This window comes from Petaurus breviceps, unplaced genomic scaffold (genome assembly GCF_028583685.1).
Source record: "Petaurus breviceps papuanus isolate PSGF00001 unplaced genomic scaffold, PetGlider_PUasm1.0 90825, whole genome shotgun sequence".
NCBI classification, from domain to species: domain Eukaryota; kingdom Metazoa; phylum Chordata; class Mammalia; order Diprotodontia; family Petauridae; genus Petaurus; species Petaurus breviceps.
This window is the reverse complement of record NW_027187353.1, coordinates 3957890-3978101: the sequence shown is the minus strand read 5'-3', so window position 1 is coordinate 3978101 and position 20212 is coordinate 3957890. Positions and strand designations below refer to the sequence as shown.

The following is a 20212-nucleotide window of genomic DNA, read 5'->3' as shown; positions in this document are numbered from 1 at the left end:
GGGGGGGGGGGGGGGGGGGGGGGGGGGGGGGGGGGGGGGGGTTCCGCGATGGGAGGGACCGTAGAGAATCCAGCTGCCCCCGATGCACGCTTGGGGAAACCAAAACCTGAGGGGAGGGGGGTCTCAGCGAAGCTGGGGCTCATACTCCGGCCCCCCGACCCCGCCGCTGGGCTGCGAGGGCTTTAAGGATCGCAGCCCTGCGTAGCAGGGTCCGCTTTTGTGGTTCCCCAAGTGACAGATGGGGAAACCAAGGCAGCCTGTGTTAAGGGTGGGATTCGACCCAAGCCCGCCTAGTTACGCGGCTGTTTCTCTATTGGCTACACCATGAATGTGCCTCTCAAATTCTCACTATTGTAGTTTCTTCAGAAAATATTTGTTAAAGTCCTTATTTATGGGAAGGGGCTTGCACTGAGAGAGAGAAAAAGCATAAACTTTCAAAAGCTGCAAAGCCCCTTTAAGGGTCATCTACTTAAAATCAGGCTGTGCTGGCATTTATTAAGTGCCTGCCGTATGCAGACATGGCCCCTACACACAGAGAAACTAGTCTAGTAGGGGCAAGGTGACACATACAGAGATAAGTCTGGTCCGTGGGGTGGGGAGCCAACACACAGTAAGTACATTAGATAGGTACAGATCAGCTGCTATGGGAGAGACTCTGGGGGAAATGTGATGTATATACTGGAGGGAATCAAGGTGAACTTCTTGGAAGAAACCATTTGAGTTGGGATTAAAAGGACAAATAGGAATTCACCGTGGGGGAGAGACCACACACTGAGGGAGAGGTCCAGGCCAAGTGTGCCTGGGCCAGACCTGATTGGTGTGGAAGGCTGGGCAACACCCCACATTGGGGAACAGCATGAACAAAACCTTTAGCCAAAGCATTGAGTTTATGAAGGGGAGGAATGAGAGTCAGAAAGGTAAACTGAGCCCGGGGTGTCTGAACAGACTAGGTGAGCTTAATCAAGCCTAAGTGTATGAATGCCCACAGACAGGGTCCCTGGCAGGGTTATCTAGCCTCTACAGGGAACTCACTACCTCTTGTGAATGACTGACATGGGACAGTTGTAATGACCTGAAAGTGATCTGAAAGGGCAGAGATCTTTGTGATGAGGTCTTTTAAAGTCTCATTAGGGAGAGAGGGGGGTAGCTAGGTGGGGAATTTTTGCCAGAGCTGATGTTCAAGCCTAAGCTCCTTCCACCATTCAGGGTGGCTGAAATGAGGGCTACGGGCGTTTGGTTTGCAAGCACATGCACGTGACCTTTTTCACAATTACTAGTTGCACAGTTTGGAACCATGGCACTCACAGGTGCACACACCTGTCCCATCTGTGGGACACTGGGGAGTCTACTGAGGGTCCAGGGAGAGAGAGACCCATAAGGTCTCTGAGGGGACCTTGTGCCACAAGAACATCACTGTTCACTGGGGCTGGGGCTGCAGGGCAGGGTTTGAGTTTCTGATAAATCAAGGGTCCTTGAACTGGGCTCTGTGAACTTTATTGAAAAAAATACTTTTATAACTGTTTCAAAATAACTTGTTTCAGGCGGCCAGGTAGCACAGTGAGTCAGAGCACCGGCTCCAGTGTTGAGAAGACCTGGAGATCAAATCCGGGCTCAGATACTCAGCACCACACCCAGAAATAACTGGCCGTGTAACCTTGAGCAAGTTACTTAACCCCAATTGCTTTAAAAAAAAAAAAGACAAAAACAAAATAACTTGTTTCCTCTGTAATCCTATGTATTTTATGCCATTAAAAACATTCCACCAGACTGCCAAAGGGGACAAAGACCCCAAAAAGATAAAAGCTTCTCCTCAGTCTGCTAAGAGCCCAGACCTGAGGATGGCCAGCATCTTCCCATAAAGCCAGGCGTTCAGAAAGCACCAAAGGTTGGGCTGACCATCTGCTTCTCCCTGCAGTGTTCCTGCTGTCCTGCCCTGTTCAGCACTATGCCTGGGGGAAGGTGGGCTTTTCCAGTGAAGTAGCCCAGCTGCTGGCAAGCAGTGACCCGCTGGTCCACATTCAAGAGGACAAGCCATATGCAGAGGTGAGGAAGGCCCTGTTTCTCATCTGTGAGCCATGCCCAGACATCCACTGTCCCAGAGAGCCCCAGCAGAACCTCTTGGTTACCCACTCCCCTTTAGCAGGGGATAGAAAGAAGTCCAGCCCACCCAGTGCTGTTTGATTTTCTATCAGCAGAAAGGAAACAAGAAGTTTGAAAAATCATAATCTGAGAATGATTATTCTTTTTTTCTCAAAACTCATAGCAGTCACTGATTCCCTCCTTAACTTTCAGGCTTAAGCTGGACAGGGAAAACAGGATGGGGCAGGGATGGACCCTGGCTCAGGACAATCAAAAGACCCATCAGATTAACATGAATGCCACATATCTGTGCAGTGCCTAACATCTGACCCTATCAATCTGCCCACCTGTGAGGTCAGTCCTGGAGAAGGTGGGCGATGTGCTCAAGGCGATACCTCCACTTAGGGAGAGCCGAGTGCTCTAGACTCTTCAGCCCAGTGCTGTGGTCGCCTGCCTGAGGATAGAATCAGGGCTCAGACTCCGTTCTCCTGACACCATCCGAGGCTACATTGACCTCTAGATGTTTGGGAGTTGATGGTGATCTTGGTTTGCGGTGGGTGTAGTCATGGGGCTGTTGTGATTGAAATTAAGGTAAACTAAGGCACCAAGTCATGAGCACATTCAGTTTATTGCTATACCAATAAAAGGGGGGGAGCGGTCTCAATTCCTGAAGTAGTCTAAAGACCATGAGGTGGTGCTTGCTAGCCTGCATAGTTTTGGGAAAAACAGGAAACATGGTTAGTTGCAAAGTCTTTCATATCATGATGGATCAGAGGGCTAGCAACAATCTCTCCTTCCATCTTGTTGCTGGGGAAAGCTCACTGGTGGTGTCCACCTGCGTGGCTAGAGTCCCAGGGGTAACAGTCCAGACTTTCTTGAAAGAGCCAGCATTGTTGCAGAGATAATGGACTTCCTGGCACCCACCTGCTTCTTACAATGCTCGTTAATGAGATCACAGTTCTCCCTTAATTGTACATGGACAGTAAAAAGTGTAGAGACAATGTTTCTTTGAATTAAGATGATTTATGGGACAGCGGAATTTTAAGCTCACTCATAGGGGGAAATCTGAACATCTGGACTCATGGACTTCCAAATTTAACTCAGAGACAAAAATGTGGCTTGGGCAGTTACAGAATAGAATCAGATAGAAAATCTGTACTGGATTTTCTCAGGGGTCTGTTCCTGATTGTGGTGTTGACTTGATCCCCTAAGTAGTAACCATCGCCTTCCCTGTCCGACCAATGATTCTCTCCTGTTCAGATGTGGATGGGAACCCACCCCCGGGGTGATGCTGTGATTTCTGACATCCATATCTCTGAGAAGACCCTGGGGCAGTGGATCACCAACAACCAGACTTGCTTAGGCCGCAGTATCAAAGAAACCTACCAAGATCTGCCTTTCCTCTTCAAAGTGCTGTCTGTCAACACGGCCCTTTCCATCCAGGCACATCCCAATAAGGTAGAAGGTACAGGGGCTAGTGGCAATGATTTTCTTTTTCAGGATGTCCCCCCACAGCAACCTTACTAGCCCCCACCTGGCACTGAGGACCTCACCCTTCCCTGTCCAACCCAAAGTTCAATCTAGCTCCCGAATGAACTCTCTGGGGCCTGGCTCTGGCTGGGAGGTCCTTCCTGGGCATCCAGCTTGGCATGAGGACTGTGTATCAGCTCTCCTCACCCAGCCTAGACCTGTTCCAAAAGAACCTGAAAGATCAACTTTTTGCTATAACATGTTAGAGCACGAAAGGGTTTATGAATTCCCCTTCCAGGTGAGAGGGACCTCCCTTTATAGGTGCAGTCGAGGTCAAGAGATGTGAAATGATAGGGTACAGGGTGCTCTAGAACCAGAACTTGGGCTTCCTGGCTCTCAGACAAGGCTGGGGGATCCTCTGACAGTAAGAGCCCGTGTCCTTATAACATACTCAGGTCTCCCAGTCAGCACATGGCGATAGCCATGCATGGGTTGAAGCAGCATGTGGGAGTCACAGAGGCCTAGATCCCAGTTAGGGGTTTGAAGCAAGGTCAGGCTTCCCTTGTAGCTTCCTGGCAAGCCCTTTAGTTGGCCATGTGCTAAAGCCAGACTCACAGCTAAGACCAAACTTATCCAAGAAGCCAGCCCCCAAAAATGAGGGGAAAGGAGACTGGGGCAAACTGTGCTGCCCCTCCCGTTCAGCAACACCTGCTGGCCTAAGTGTAGGTGGGTCCCATGGAGTGAGCAGAGTTTCAGGAATACTTCCAAGTGGCCAAAGGTCCCAATGTTTACTACTCTTTTTGTTTCCTTGACTCCCTCATAGGAACTGGCAGTGAAGCTTCATGCCCAGGCCCCTGAACACTACCCAGATAAAAACCATAAACCAGAGATGGCCATCGCCCTTACCCCTTTCCATGCCTTATGTGGCTTCCGGCCTGTCCAGGAGATCGTGGGCTTCCTTCACAGTAAGGCCACAGACAGCAGGGGAGGCCTGGGGCTATGGAAGAAAGGGTGACCACAGGGAGCCTAATTTGGTAGCATCCTAAGGACCTCTAAAATACCTGGAAGACCTTTTCAGATAGGATGTTACTCAACATCAATCCTGGGATAGCTATTACAAGACTGATTTCAGCAGTGTAGAGGAGTGACTTTCAGTCGAGCTCTATGTGGGGATGGCTGGGGAGGCTGTGAGGCTTAGAAGGAATAGTCCTAAGCAGTCTGGGAATTAAGATGACAGGCTGGCCACGGGTGTGTTCTCTAGCTGGCTCTGGGGGCCCCATCTTTGCCACTTCTAGGGCGGTTGGGAAGGGGCCTAGTTCTGGTGTCGGATGCCCAGGCTCATCTTCCTGCAGAGGTGCCAGAGCTCCGGTTACTGATTGGCACTGAGGCGGTGAAACATCTGGAGCAGAGTGTGGGCCAGGACCTCCAGGCTGCCTCTTCTGCCCTTCGGGCCTGCTTCACCAGAATGATGAAGAGTGAAAAGAAGGACTTTGAGGAACAGCTCAACGTCTTGGTGAAGCGCATCTCTCAGGAAGGTTGGGATGGCTTTGGTGCCACGGCGGGCTCAGCCGGCTTCTGGGGTCACTCAATTCCATGTCCCAGCCCTGCCTTGGGGGAGAACCTGGGATGCTCTAATGGGATCTTCATCTTTTTTTCCCAGTGGGATGCGCTCAGTGAAACCAAATTTGGGGTGGGCTTTGGCTCTTTGGTATTTCATTTTCAACAAGAGTTGCAGCATTTAATTGGAATTATTCTACATGGACTAGGTGACTCCTAAAGTACTCACTAATTCACTTATGACTACCATTTCCCCCAATTCTCTGCAGAGGAAGGGAAAGAAGAGCCTTGTGCTCCACAGGAACCCATTCAGCCTTGAGAACCTAGGACCTAAGCTATGGTTCTTCCCTTAGGGAGCTCAGGGTGCTGAATAAGAGACTAGCACAAGACAGGAGAGAATCACTGCTCAGCTGGTACGCTGCTGTGGGCGCCCAGAGCTCATGTGTGGCAGCCAGGCTTGTGTCCTCCTCCTCAGCTCACACTTGGCTCACACTCTTCTCTTAAGCTGTCTTCTTTCCTCCCTTAGGCCAAGGGAAATCCTACCAATACTTAGAGGCTTCAGATTAAGTCACTCCCCAGGCCCCTCCCCATCGGAATAGCTTATCTTTCTGTCCTGTCTGACAGTTCATGCAACACAGCACCTCATTTAATCCTCACAACTCTGAGGTTGGAGTACTGTATTTCCATTTGACAGATGAGGAAATCAGGGCTTGAGTTAAGTGACTTGCTCAGGCCCAACCAGGTAAAAGTGGTACTGCCAGACCCAGAATCCAGGCTCTTATTGATTCTAAAACAAGGGAGTCCAGGAAGGCCCACACTCTCTCCCCTTCTCTTGTGCTAAGACACCCATTATAAGCTGCCTCATGTTGCTGCTGCACTGTTTCCAGGGACATCTGCTCCACCACCCAGGGCCCCCCTGCCTTGTCTTTTACTAACCAGGAGAGAAAGGTGAGGCTTGCAGTGTGGAGGATCAGTGGCCTCTGACCTGCTTCTGGCACCTCTTCCCATCTAGCGGCAGAAGGGAAAGACATGACAGACAGTAATGGGGAGCTCCTCCTGAAGCTTCATGGACAGTATCCTGGTGACGTCGGCTGCTTTGTCATCTACTTCCTGAACTTGGTAATACTAGAGCCAGGGGATGCCATCTTCCTGAAGGCCAATGAGCCCCATGCCTACCTAAGTGGAGGTGAGTGAGGGAAGGCAACAGGAGCTGGGTGGGTAGGTCTACAGGCCAGCTTCCTGGTCCACAGGTTTGGGGTCTCAGCAAGAGGGCTATATTTCTAAGAATGATCTAGTGAGGAGGGCCATAAAGAAATGAGCAGGTATCTCCATCACTAACTGTGACTTTCTTCTCATAGGCCCTGCCTCATGGCTTTTTAAGATTCCTTCTCACCACCACTTTGACTTAGATCCCCATAACCACTGGTGTCAACTCAGAAAAGAAATGGATCCTTGTGGGCCACATACTGACTTAAAAACCACAAATTAACATTAACTATGGGGTATTTTATTTCATTTTGTCAAACATTTCCCAATTATATTTCAATCTGGTTCTGGCTTCTGGGCCCCAAGTTTGCTATTCTACCCTAAAATAAAGCTGGGCAACAGGAGGGGTAAACATGGGGCTGAAGTAGAGACAGATAGAAAGTAAAGGGCTTATGTTAGTGAACACTTCCCTTGAGTAATTTTTGATGGGATAAAGGGGAAGGGGCTCCCTCCCTCAAGGGTAGGAGGCTTGGATGTCCTAGGGATAGCTGGTAGTTTGAGGACAGGGTGCTGCTGCAAGACTGTGGGCCAGTATGGCAGTCAGGGAATCTTTGTCTTCTTGCTCCTGTGGAGGGAATGCTAGGGGATGGGGAAGATCAAGCAGACTGACTAGTATGTCCACCCTTTCTAGACTGTGTGGAATGTATGGCGTGCTCAGACAACACAGTGAGGGCTGGCCTGACACCCAAGTTCATTGATGTGACAACCCTATGTGACATGCTCAACTATACTCCAGCCCCAAGCAGTTCAAAACTCTTTCCTCCTGTGACTGATAAATCTGACTCTTGTGTCTCCATCTACAATCCACCTATACCTGAATTCACGGTTTTAAAGATCCAGGTGAGCTGTGGGGACCTTGTTCCCCCCATGCCCAGGCCTTCTGGCACCCCCAGGGTCAGATACTGGGTATGAGACGAAGGGGCAGGCTGGCTACTTCAGTGCATAACAGTTATCTGGGCCGCCTTCTTAGGGCTCGTCTCCAGGCACCCAGGCTCTGATCAGCACATTTCCTCCACAACCAGCCTGTCCCCCGTTTTTCCTTTTCTCTAGGCCCGTAAATTAGGGCAGTTGCAGGTTCCAGTTCCTTTGATTCCATATGCTTCTCTTCCCATAGATTCCTTCCACTATGCGTTCCTACATGATTAGCGCCGTAGAGTCGGCCAGCATCCTCCTGGTGGTGAAGGGAGAAGCGAAGGGGAACTCAAGAGCGTCCAAGTCTGAACTCTCCTTGCACCGAGGCACAGTGGTCTTCATTGCAGCCAATGAGACTCTTGCACTGGAACTCAGTTCAGCAGAGGACTTGCTCATGTTCCGGGCCTGCTGTCTGCCCTAGCCCCCATCCTCACCTCGCCTGCCACAGCCTCACCAGGCTTAGCCCTGCAGCCTTCCGTTAGTGTGTCTATGTTATGTCTTAGGGCAGCTGCAAGAACATAGGCCTGAGGATCATGATCATGTCAGCAGTTGTTCCTTCCCTTGCTCCAGAAACCCCTGGCACATCCAGAGGAGCTGGGGAAGGGACCTGTTCTACACAGGTGAGGTAACAATCTGTCAAACAGGGGAGGAGGATACACAAGCTCAATCTCTGGAGTGTTTAAACCCACAATTAAACGTAGCCTGTCCCTCAAAGATGTTGTACTGGGTGGGATGTTGGATATAAGCCCCTTCCCGCTTCAAGATCCTAGATTTAAAACCAGTCTCCCTGTTACGACCCCTGGCAGGAGGCCATGACATGACGTGACACAGAGCACCCTTACTGGGCCTGATGCTCCCCCTCCCTCTGCCTCAGCCTCTCATTCTTCGAAGTCTGCAGTGAGCCTCTCTCGGGCAGACCAGCGAGGTGGGCATGTACGGTTTCTACAGAAGGGGTTTTCCCACCACTGGACACAATGCCACAAGTCTCAGGGGTTGGTTGGTCCGATCCAGACTCAGGTGGCATGCTAACACTTGCCTTCCTCTGTCTGAGCGTGGCTTCTGGCAGGCTTCCAACAAGCATCTGTAGTTGACACATTAGTTCACTTTGGTGTTCGTGATTGTTTTATCTTGATTTTGATCTTAAGTGTCCACAGGAGGAACTCCTGTCAGTGCAGGTCAACATTTCCTAGAGTTGTCTAGAGCTGAGGGGCCAAGCTAGGCCAGCCAAGATCTGATGGGGGCACTTGAATCTGGGTCTCTTGTAATGGGCTCCCAGGAGGTCATCTGAACTCTTTCGACAGAAATGCCGAGGCTAGGGAAGTGCATGTCCCTGAGCCAGGCGTCGGCAGAATGGGGACATTACTTTCCAAGATGCCAGACCCGATGTGAATCTAACTTCAGACCCTTTCTGAGGTCCAACAAATGTGGGACATCATGCTGGGGAACTGCTTCTTTTCTATCACAGAAGCTTTTGCTGACATTCAAAAGAGTGGGTGATGAGGAGAGCTGGGTGCATGTTCCCTAGCCCCAGGCAGCTCAAGGCAGTTTCAGGTGGGTCAGAAGTTGTTTTTAGGTAATCCAGCAGCTGCTGTGTGTCATTCACAGGGCCCAGGCTGAACCCAGATATCTGAGGAGACAATGCCCAAGGCCTGACACTGGCTTACTGGACAGGAGCTAGGCCCTTGCTACCTGGCAATGAGGGGGGAGGGGGGAGAATCAAGAGGGGGTACAAGAAAAACAGTCTAATGGATGCCTAGCTTGAGTGGCCTTTGTGATGTTATGTCCCAGTGGCCCACAGCTGGCCTCAGAGCCCATGAGACCTGTACTCAGTGACCAGGGCAGAACACCAACCCTCTTGGTACTCTGGACAGTGACAAGTTGTATAGAAGTGAAGAGATTTCCTGTAGCAATGAAAGCACAGTGGTCCCTGTGCCAGTTTACCCCTCAGGGCTAACAGTAAGCCAGCACCTCCTGACACTGCTGAGGGGTGTGCCAGTGCCCCAAATTCCTAGTTCCTACAGGGAAGAATAGAGATGTTCCTGGGATCCACAGGTCCATATCTTTCATCTCTCACCTGGGGGGCTCATGATAGCAGCCCACACAACAGTAACACACTGAAGGTTCTGTAGCATGAGGAAATTTATTGACATATTAAACTCTGTTCATGATAGAAAACTCTAAGCCATACACCTCTGAATATACATACTATGTACACCACATAAACCCACCCCTAGATTAAGTAGCCAAAACAAACTGGTCCATTTCCCCAAGTGTACTGATTGTCAGTTGCAGAGCACCAGAAGGTGAGGGACCCAAAGCAGCCCTGTCACTGGTGGTGGGGGGCCATGGGACTTTAACCAGCAACTCGGTCTGACAACAGGCTGGGGAATCTCCAGACAGACGATGTCTTTTTGACTATATTGTTCGATAGCCAGCTACCCTCTTACAAGTTCTACCTAAAGCTCTTACAGCTTCCTGTTAGAATGGAATCCCCACTGATCTGTGTGGCAGGATGGACATTAGTGCCAGAAACTTCAGAGGTCCTTTACCTGGCAATGAGACAACCAAAGAAACAACTGGGGTGGAAAGCCAGGGCTAAAGCAGGGGCTCAGAACAGCCCCATAAATCTAAGGAAGAACCCTGGTTTGGGGCCTAGAAACAGGCTTCGAGTCCAGGCTTTTTTATCCTTTCATCCCATTGGGGTAATGCCTGAACCTTACTCAAGCCCTTCAGTTACTTCACCAGAAGATCCATAAAGGTGAGAAAGTAACCAAGCTTTTAATGAACTCCCTGCCAGGTGTCTGGTCCTACCTTCTTCCAATGCTTTTTTCTCCCCACTCACTTGTTCTCATTCCTTACCAAAAAACACACACACGCACACACTCTATCTCTCTCTTGAAACAAGCCATAAGACAACAACCTGGGTATACAGATGTGAACAGATCCTAAAAGTGGACAGACAGCTACAGTGGAACAATTGCCCCAAAGGGGTCTGAGGCTGAGACCAAAAGTACGAAAAAAAAACCCCAGAGTTACTGTTAGTGTTTAAGTTGTGTCTGAAATCCCTCTGGCCTTCTCATGTCCAGTCCGGATCGAGCAGGTCCAACAGACCCTTGTGCTCACACAGCCTTCCTGTGGACTGACAAGGCCAGTGGGACAACAGATTAGTGGAGTCAAGCGACTCCAAAGCACCTTCCAGGCTGCTCCAGTCCCTTAACACTCCTCTTCCCACAGGCACTGACCTGGTACAGGTAGTCCCCCAAAAGCAGCTGGGGGGACAGGGACAATGTCAAGAAAACAGTTTTCAGCTCAGGAAGATGGCTCCAGGGTGCCAGGCAGCCAAGGGGAGCCGTGGTCTGGTCCATTCCCAGTTCTACACCAGCTCCCTCTGTGGCCCACATCCCCCAACACAGGGAAAACAAACTAATAAGCACATGGAAATCTAGATATCCAGGGGGAAGCTGAGTTCAACTGCAAAAAGTCCCTGAATCTAAACAAAGAATTCAAAGGACAAATTTTAAGGTCTTCTACCTAAATGTTATCCCTGGGTCCTTCTGGCTAAGGAAATAAGACTCCTGGGTGAAAATGAAAACCCCAAACTGTCCATAGGAACCCCAACTCTAAGCCTGCCTTGAGGATTTGCTGAGGTCTACCAAGACGTTCGAGAGGAAAGTGAAGGGCAGGAGCCTCTTTGTCATCTGCTTCCCTGGCTTGCCTGACTCCCACTTTCTATTCCTTGGGCTAAACCACCAACCCTTCAGTCCGACTCCAGAGTTCTTAACAAAGATTACAAAAACTGCTGATCGATTGTCTCACCAAAGCTAGAGGCCAGCCTCCTCCCACAGTATCTGAATGCCATCAACCCAGGAAATAGGCTGGGGGAGCCAGGCAAGAACAAGGCTGAAAACAAAAGACCAGAAACTCCAAATAAATAAATAAATAAATGCAGGTTGGAAGGGAAAGAAGGGCTAGTTGTGCAGAACAGCGACAGCACCTGACTATGGGGTCTTGGTCAGTCACAGTAATTTCTTAACTCCCATGAATTGGAAATTGGTCATTACTGGGGGCCACAGCCAACATTCCCAAAGCACTGGAGTTTCCTCACCAGAGGTAAGCTTAAGGGAAGTGGAAAGCCCAGCCAGCAGCACCTACAGAGAAGGGCAAGCCCACAGGGGCTACCTTGGTCCTTGCCAAGGCCTGTGAAACTTCCTTCTGTCAGAATTCCAAGAGAGCCAAAACCACCTTAAATGCTCCTCAGCTAAGGGCAGCTGCCTCTGACTCCTCTATCCCACGTGGCCATAGAATCTCATCTGTACACACGATGCCAGGGAGCAGATGCTCCTTCAGAGAATACCAAACCAACATTTACTGCATTCAAATGCTAGTGGGTCAATTTCAAGAGCTGACGACTTTCTTCTCTAAAACAGGACATATTTTGTTATCCTTATTCTTAAGAATCAAAAAATCCTGCATTTCCCTCCCTGTATAGAAGAGTCTTCTCCCAATGTGACTGCTGCACCAGCGAGAAGCTGTGGAGCCCTCCTGTACTCCTCACCTGAACTCTGTCCCCCAGAGCCTTTGGCCTGAGAAACATCCTGGCAGAGCTTTCTGTCAGTCACTGACCTGCCTAAGCGGATGTTTGGCTCCCGATGAATCTGGTGCTGATGGCTCTGCCCACCAGGGAAGGAGAAGACAATGCTCTCTAGGCCCCAGAGGAGCAACTGTCTCTCTTGTGGCTTCCCCCCAGGCAGGTGCTGCCTACTGGACGGTGCAGGAGAATGCTTCCCCAAGGCAGCAGCAGCAGCAGGTACAAGATGAGGAGGCCATGGGCTTGGGAGGAATGAGGTCCAGATCTTCATCATCGGGCATTTCATCCAAGTGATAACCATCTTGCAACAGTTGCCGATTCAGATCCTGATTCACCTGCTGAGGGAGGAGGTCAGGATGATTAGAAGGCAGGCTGGAAAGTAAGAGGAAGTGCTGTGCAGAGTATGTCCTATGCACTCAGAGGCCAACCGCTATTGCTCAATGGGCTTTCTAAATGCTGGATGGCATTGCTACCACCCTGGCCACCTGTGAGCTGGATGTATGGCTGACTTGTGGCTTGATTCCAAAGCACAGAGCTCACCACTGCCCCCTCCTCCCCCCACCCCCGGTGATAGCCACTGGGCAGGGTGCTCCCTGGGGTACAGTGAAAGGGAAATGACTAACCCAAAGCCCTAACCCACAAACACCGATGCAATGGCAACTCATGTTAGGAAGTACCAGGTCACCACCTGTTCCTCTGCTTCTCTACCTAGAGTCAATTTTATTCAATTTGAAGAATGTGATACACCAAGCACTGTCCTAGAAACTAAAGATACAAAATCAGGATGGTCACATGTATTCTGAGAAGTACAGGGACAAAGCCTGCCCTGTGATTTCACTGGCATAGGGAATTTCCTATGGACTGATGACCTGTCTGGAGGCACACAGTCAGCAGATGTCAGGACTTGAACCCAAGTTTTCCTGGCTCCCAGATCAGGTTTCTATCCACTACCCATGCTGCCTACTGAAAATGGAGATAAGTATACACAGAACAATATAAAACAATGGAGGGAGGGCCGCACTTTCGTGACTGGCAGGAAGCTGGGAGTTCCAAGGCAGAAGAGAATAAAGAGCTTTGCAGGCATAAGAGGGACAGATTGTACAAAGGTGGGGAGAAAGTAATGCTACCTATGGGGACCACGAAGGCCAGTCTGATTAGAATGCAGACTTTACTAGGTGGAGTGATGGGTACTCAGCCTAGAAATATAGGCTGGATTCAAAGTAGGATGGGCTCTAAAAGTCCGAGGACTGTGCTGTGTCCCACAGGCCACAGAAACTTCTTAAACAGGTGAGTGACATGGCTAGCCTGGAGCTTCAGGAATGCTGTTTTACAGGTGGTATAGGACAGAGGGGAGAGAGGCCAGAGGAAGGAAGACCAAGAAGAAAATGATTATGATAGTTAAAGCAAGAGGGACAGTGGGGAGGACAGAGCGTGGCTCCTAGAGCCAGGAAGACCTATGTTCAAGCCCTGCTTCTGAAACATCCCAATCCAGGGCAAGTCACTGCCTCCCAGAGGCTGCAAAGCGATACCAATCTGCCTTCAGAGAGGGAGTCCTTCTACCAATGAAATCACACCAAATTAGTCTGAATAAGAATAAATGAAGGCCCAAATCATGGCCTGAGGGTGTGGAGAGAAAAGAATCAAGGACAAAGGTGTCTGTGGGCACTGAAGTGACCAGACTTGGCAACTAACTGGATCTGGGGGGGGGTGGGGGGGAGGAAGCAAACCTAGGTGGGGCTGCAGGAGAGTATGAATATAACCATTCTATTAATGACCAGCTAAGTGACAGATACAGAGGACTGGACTTGCAGCCAGAAAAACCTGAGTTCAAATCCAGCTTCAGACACTTCCTGGCCACATGACCACCTCAATCCAAGTCAGGTTCTTCATTTAAAGAATGCATAGAAAGCACCTCCCTCCTGGCTCCTCATCATTAAAGGACCAGGTCATCTTGGAACCCCAGAATGGGTGTCAGCTCAAACTCCTGATGGAAACCCTCCCTGCTCCAGGAGAGGCAAAAGGAAGCCGGCAGCCTCGCCCTGTGGCAGGGTGGCCAGAGCCCTTTACAAGTCATGGGAGGCAGATATTAATAATGCCTGCTGAGTACAATCACCCCATCTGTTCCTCTCAGCAGCCCTGTTAGGGAGACATTATAGGGATTATTATCCCTACTTTGCTGGGAGAAAACTAGGAGCTTGGGGGGAGGCTAAGTGACCCAAGGTCATGGAGAAAGTTGAGCAGCAGACTGAACTCAGACCTCCTGGGTCCAGATTCATTGTTCTTCATGCTCACACTCACTGAGGCCTCCCAACAAATTACGCAAAGGTGTGTTCTTCCAGGTCTCCTCCTTATCCTTTAATGCCCACTGGCACTGTTCACTGTTTCCCCAGAAGCCGTGGGCAGCACTGGACACTGACAGAAAAGCATATTATAGAATACTAAGGCATCTGGACCCCTCCCTGAAAATGTGCCGGCAGCTGTCATAAGGCGGACAGCTCACCACACAATGGTCTGCTAATATTTCATGAGACATTTAGAAAGACTGTCCTTCTAGAAACCCCATGCTAACAACCAACAGCTGCTAGGGAAGGAGTCACAGGCCAAGTGGACAGCCCTCTCTTATCAGCCTTCTGCAAAGGCAGCCCCCCTCCCCAGAGCCCCACTCAGTGAGTCTGGCTGGTATTCGGAGGCCTGGGCAGGAGGCTCCCTCCAGCCGGGGGTGCGGACTTGCCTCTGCAGAGGAGTACCCTGAGGAGTGTCTGGATTCTGCTTCTCCATCACTAGGAAGAGAAAGATAACGACATGTAAGGATGGAAGCTGAACCTCAGCGCTGACTAGAGCCAGATGGAGAGGGAGGATAAAGAGACCCAGGGCACAGGCCAACCAACCCCCAAGATGGCTTATGGTTAGCACTGAAGGGCCTCCCAGAGCAGGTGAGAGGTGCTCAGGACTGCACCATCCTTCAACGGTGCATGAACTCAAACAGCGGGGTTACCTTCCTGGGCAGACCCTACAGTTTAAACAAGCAGGAGGATGGCTGACCTCCACAGAGCAGCATGACCCTTCAGTTCAGAAAGAACTGGGAGGAATCTGGGCAAGTATTCACTGTCTCTCTCCCCAAGTTCCTCCTGGTCTTAGAAAGAGGAAAAACTCACCTGTCTGAATCGAGAGACACCAGGTTTTCATCTGCACTTTGGTTGAGGGCAGCATAACCCTTGTTAAACTTCACTGACCTGAGGGGACACAGGGATAAAGGACAGAAATAACCACATGGAATGAAGTAATGTCATCTTATATAAGAAGCCAGTCTGCAACTGTGCAAGTACATCATTACCACAATACCCTCGATCTCCCTCCTAGACCAGATGTATGATATATGTGTGCATGAATACATAGTATCTGGACTGTCCAGAAGATGAAAGATTCCCAGCTGCCTCTTATCTGGCTGTTAGATTTACCCTCATTTTAAGGGCATAAACTCTCTGAATCAGAGAACCGTCAAGTCGAAGTAACCTCAAAGAGCATCTAGTCACACTCCCGAAAGCATGATTCCCAACAAGTGGTCAACCAGCTTCTGCTTAAAGACCTCCAGTAACAGAGAACTTACTAACTCCTGGTGCAATCCATCCAGCTTTGGCACAGGTCTAACTGCTAAAAGGTTAAATGTTAACTTTGTTTAGTCAGTGAACATGGTAGTAAAGCAGTATGTGATAATGCAAAGAGCAATGAAGTCTTGAGTTTCTGGTCCTGAGTCTCCCTGGATGACTCTGGGCAAGCTACTTAGCTATTGCAGGCCTTGGTTTCCTTCTTTGTAGAGTGAAGGTTTGAGTTATAAACATTACAATAGCCCTGCTATCTGTTTTAATTATCTTTACTCTTTTTTTACTTTCAAACTTCTCTCTTTTTTTAACCTGTGTTATTTTTTTAATTTCAATTTGGCTTTATTTTTTTGGAGGGGAGAAGGTAAGGCAATTGGGGTTAAGTGACTTGCCCAAGGTCACATGGCTAGTAAGTTTTAAGTGTCTGAGGATGTATTTGAACTCAGGTCCTCCTGACTCCAGGGCTGGTGCTCTATTCACTGAGCCACCTAGCCGCCCCTACTTTCTAACTTCTTGAAAGAGAAGTCAACCCTCAATGACTCCATTTCTCCACTAACCCCAACTCACTCCTCAGCCTCTTGCAAATAAATCAACTGACTTGCCCTCAATCAGCTCTCTTGGGAAAGTCAACAACACCCTCCCAAGAGTCCAGTCCCATGGTCTCTTCTCAATCCTCATCCTCTTGGCCCCTTTTTCAGTGTCTGACACTGCAGACCAGCCTCTGCTGGGACTCTTCTGGTCTCCTGGATTTCTCCTTGGGGGCTCCTCTTCCACTGCTATTCCCTGAGGCTGTCCCTATGATCCTCCCTTTCTAAGCCTCTCCCTAATCATTTCTCCTAGTTTCAAGCAGTCACTTCTGTGCCTGACTTCCACTTCCAAATCTATAGATTCAATTCTGACCTCTCTCCTGGGCTCCACATCTGAATTCCTGACCTGTAACACCCCAAACTCATCTTTGATGTCAGAGGTCTTGAGATTAAATCCATGCTCTCAATCCAACCTGTGTGACATCAGGCAAGTCACTGACCCTCTGTCTAGATCACTGTTTCCTCATCTGTGCACTGACAGTGCTGGCCTAGGTGGTGGGTGCACCATTCCAAGGATTTAGGAATGTCTAAAGCTGGATGTATCAACTCTGCTCCTGCCTTTCTCCTAGTTAATTCTCCTGTCACCCATGCTCACAACTACATATCTCTTACTGTACCTTTGCCTGCTTCTTAAACCCAGTCACCTTAGCAGCATTTCTTCAAGGCTTGCCCTCATTACCTCTCACATGCCATTCTCTCTTCCATCTCCCCCCCACCCCCCAACCTGACCAGGACACTACTGGTACATCAACTTTACTAATACAGAGCTCTGATCACTCCAGGCCTCAAAAGCTTTGGGGGACTCCCCACTGCCTGCAAAACAATGCCTGTATCCTGAAGTCTAGTTCTGCTCTTCCCCCCAGCAATCTCATCTCACTCCACTCCTCTCACATACTCTATCCTTCAGTCTAAGCCTAGTCAAGTCTTTGGAACATTCTCTGTCTATGTCTCACTATGGGCCCCAATAGACACTACTTCCTACACCTAGGATGGTCTTTCTTCCTCTTCCCATTCCTGCCATTTCATAACAACCATCTTTTCCATAAAGTCCTCCCTTATTCTTCCAGGGAGAAGCCACTGAATCACATATTTAGATCTAGAAAGAAGCTGAGAAGTCAAGAGTCCAACCACTCTGATCCCCCACCCACAATACAGATTAAAGGTCTGTCCCTATGAATTATCATGACATCTTGTTCATACTTCCCTTAAGTCCTATGTACTTTTATTTTGCAAGTATTTCTGATATTTATTTAGTGAAGAACTTGACCTCCAGTAAACTTAATTTAACCCTCACCGCAATACTGTGCAGCATTTTATTGTGCAATTTTATTTCCCTACTAGGTAAGTTCTTTAACAGCAAGGATCCATCTTCTTTACCTCTGAATCTGTGCCAGCATGTAACTCAGGGCCTCTCTTCACAGAATACCAAACATTCATTAATTACCTCTTACTGGAAACACTTTCTGCTCTTCCCAACAAACACCTCCACCATAACCAAAGAGAAGGGGAGGTCCCAGAACCCAATTCCTTCCCAAGACACCCCTCCCCACCCTCTTTGCTGGCTTCTCTCTTACAGAATATCATATTATATTTATATAATTTATTGTTTTCACCTATGTTACATCATCCCCCAAAGTAGAAAGGTGGGCATTTCTTCAACCTAAGTGTTCTCAACTCCCAGCCCAGTACCCTGAGGCTCTACTGCCTAATGGCCATCCCTGAAAATACCCTGGCACAGAAAAAGTGGAACAGGAAGTTGGAAGGAACCTTTTCCCTGACGAGTTGGGATGATGTGAAGAGGCTCCCATCACACCTTTCCTCCGCAGGACAGCCTTTGCCAGATCCCGGTGCTTCTCTGGAAAATTAAGGACCCTAAGTCAATAGGCTCACTTTTCATGACATTCCTACTCTTACAGCCAAGGGAGTGATCACTCAAAGACATAATGAATGTTACCTAATTTTGATACAGTGAGGCAATCTCTGAATTGAATAAAATGAAATTGAATAAAAAAAATGTCTTTGATACAGTGCAGCTCATGTAGTGGAGAAGGAAAAAGTCCTCATATAACAGCAGTGAGGAGGCCTCATAAACAGCCCCAGGTCCTCAGAAGGATCAAATGCCGAGGCCATGATGCCTGGTCTTCCTCTCCCCATCAGCCAAAAAGTGAGTATAATCAGTATTTGTGTCTATTCAGCTACTAAGGTGAAGGATCCCCCATCTCCCTTCCCTTCTGGTGGACTCTTGATATTCATGTCAGTCTCTTTTGACTTCCTTTCTTTTCCTCTTCAAAGTTTCCCTTTTTTACACAAAGGAAAACCGTGATTGGGTCTTACACTACTTTGGCAAGGGGGCAGGACTGCCTGGGTCCCACCGGTAGGGAGAGTTCTCCCATAATCTTGCCTGGATTGGGGGATGTCACTGAAGCAGGGCCAGGACCCAGGCTGAGACAGGCCATGGAGGACTGGATTTGAAGACCCAGGTCCTGGGTTCCCGAGCTCCCTGAGGAGGTTAAACCAGGAGCCCTCTAAGGGTCCCTCATATGGCTCTAAATGTATGATCTAGGAACTGTCGTCCACACTGACTCCTGCCCAGGAGCCGATGGAAACTAAGACTCTAAACAAATACTCACGCAACTTGGCCTGGATAGAGGGCATCCGGGTCATGATGTATGGGCCCCTCTTCTCCACCGCCTCTGGAGCCCAGTCTACCCTCTTGTAGGCACTCACCACCTGCGGGGGCAAGGCACCTGATGAAAGGAGGAAGGGCCTCTGCTAAACGGGAGAGCCCCACACTGGTGGGATCTGAAGCACCCCCAAAGCAGAGGCACCCTGCAGGGCTCCAGGCATTCCCCAGGCACGGGAGGGGGGCAGGGGGTGAGAGAGGGGTGGAAAGAAGGGAGGGGGGAAAGAGGGGTAGGGGAGAAGGAAGGGGGAGGGAGGAAGGAGGGGCGAAGAGGATCGCGAGGGAAGTGGAGGGGTGGGGATGGGATAGGAAGAAGGGAGGTGGAGGGGACAACGGGAAGGGGGGTGGGGAGGAGGGAGCAAGGGGGGTAGGGAGAAGATAGGAAAGGACAAGGGGAGGGGGGAGGAAGGTGGAATGGGGGGAGAGAGGAGAGCGCAGGAGGAGGTGGGCAGCAGCAGGGCGGGGGGCGGCGCAATGCCTGGGGGTTCGCACGCAGGGGGCCCGGGCTCCGGGCTCCGAGCTCAGGCCGCGTGGTCCGGCCCTCCCTGGCCAGAGCCTCGGCCCCGTCCCGCGGTCTCTTGGGCCTCGGTTTCCCCCAAAGCTCCTCCCCGTCCCCGCAGCCCCGGGCGGCGTTGGGCCGGGCCGCGCTCCCTCACCGCGCTGCCGGGGGTCTTGCCGGACCGGGGTCGCGAGGCCTGGGCGGGGGGCCCGGCCGTGGGCGCGTCGCGGGTCTCGCGCGGCGGCCGCGAGGGTGGAGGGGGCGCGCGTAGCCCGTGGGTCGCCATGGCCTCGGCGAGCTCCCCACGGGGCGGCCTCTTGTCCGGCGCCTAGCGAGGCCGCCGCCGCAGCCGCAGCGGAACCGCCCCTCCCACGTGACCTCTCCCGCGCCGACGTCACGGCATCCCGCCCCTCTCCCGGTCGGGGCCGGTGCTCTCCTTTAGCAAGATGGTGGCTCGCCAGCGGGCTCACTCTGGTTGGAGGACCAGTTTCCTATCCAAGGGATGAAAATCCTGTTGAAGAATATCAATCAATTAAGAAATCAAGTGGATCTCCTTGGATAAGACCTTTAGCTAGTCCGGCCCTGTCAGAGATGACTTTAACTCTACCTCTCAAGTTCACCGCTTAACTCGAACTCAGTTTCCACATCTGTCAAATGGTGATAAGACTTAAGAGTTCATAATCCTGGTATGTGAGAGCCCGCAGATCATCCCGTAGAGTTCTGTCTTATATATTAGAGTATTAATGCAGTCAGAACTTCAACCACAACAACAAAAAGTGAGAGGAGAAGCCACTATACTTTCTTTTCTTAAAAATAAAGGTTTTTGGCATCTTGTTACTTACATCTTCTTTATCCCAAGTATTCTTCCCTTTCCCCTCCCAGAGAGCCATCCTATGTAACAAACATTATTTTGGGGTTGGGGAGGGGGAATCAAGACAACCAATCAATACATTGAAAGTGCAGTGTGTAACA

General features: G+C 50.1%; 2 protein-coding genes across 5 annotated transcripts in view; one reads left to right on the top strand and one right to left on the bottom strand.

Moving 5' to 3' along the window:
• MPI (mannose phosphate isomerase) overlaps nucleotides 1-7998 on the top strand; it is an 8428-nt gene extending 430 nt beyond the window's left edge. Inside the window, exons 2-8 of one of the 3 annotated variants that reach the window (XM_069071149.1) lie at nucleotides 1916-2043; nucleotides 3340-3537; nucleotides 4373-4514; nucleotides 4902-5084; nucleotides 6119-6292; nucleotides 7004-7212; nucleotides 7487-7998. In XM_069071149.1, coding sequence (XP_068927250.1) covers nucleotides 1916-2043; nucleotides 3340-3537; nucleotides 4373-4514; nucleotides 4902-5084; nucleotides 6119-6292; nucleotides 7004-7212; nucleotides 7487-7705 — 1253 coding nt within the window. In that variant the 3' untranslated portion in view covers nucleotides 7706-7998. Of the gene's footprint in view, nucleotides 1-1915; nucleotides 2044-3339; nucleotides 3538-4372; nucleotides 4515-4901; nucleotides 5085-6118; nucleotides 6293-6464; nucleotides 6663-7003; nucleotides 7213-7486 lie in introns of those variants that run through there. The other 2 variants (XM_069071151.1, XM_069071150.1) reach the window with 2 other exon arrangements.
• Nucleotides 7999-9405: 1407 nt separating this feature from the next.
• On the bottom strand, nucleotides 9406-19592 carry FAM219B (family with sequence similarity 219 member B). 2 transcript variants are annotated; one of them, XM_069071154.1, is made up of 6 exons: nucleotides 19398-19592; nucleotides 18689-18788; nucleotides 17826-17913; nucleotides 15028-15105; nucleotides 14604-14652; nucleotides 9406-12207 (listed from the first exon to the last, which is right to left on the bottom strand). In XM_069071154.1, the coding sequence occupies exons 1-6, from the start codon at nucleotides 19524-19526 to the stop codon at nucleotides 12043-12045; spliced, it is 609 nt and encodes a 202-aa protein (XP_068927255.1). In that variant the 5' UTR covers nucleotides 19527-19592; the 3' UTR covers nucleotides 9406-12042. The 2 variants fall into 2 exon arrangements, with proteins under 2 accessions (XP_068927255.1, XP_068927254.1); XM_069071153.1 differs by having other exon boundaries at nucleotides 9406-12210; nucleotides 19398-19585.
• Between the last annotated feature and the right edge of the window lie 620 nt (nucleotides 19593-20212).

Coding starts and splice junctions, on each gene's coding strand:
- FAM219B (XM_069071153.1), bottom strand. CDS start 19,526: ATGGCGACCCACGGGCTACGCGCGCCCCCTCCACCCTCGCGGCCGCCG. Junction 15,106..17,825: donor CCCAACTCGTCAGGGAAAAG/GTTCCTTCCAAC, acceptor GTGTCCCCTCAG/GTCAGTGAAGTTTAACAAGG. Junction 12,211..14,603: donor CAGGGTACTCCTCTGCAGAG/GCAAGTCCGCAC, acceptor CTCCTCCCTCAG/CAGGTGAATCAGGATCTGAA.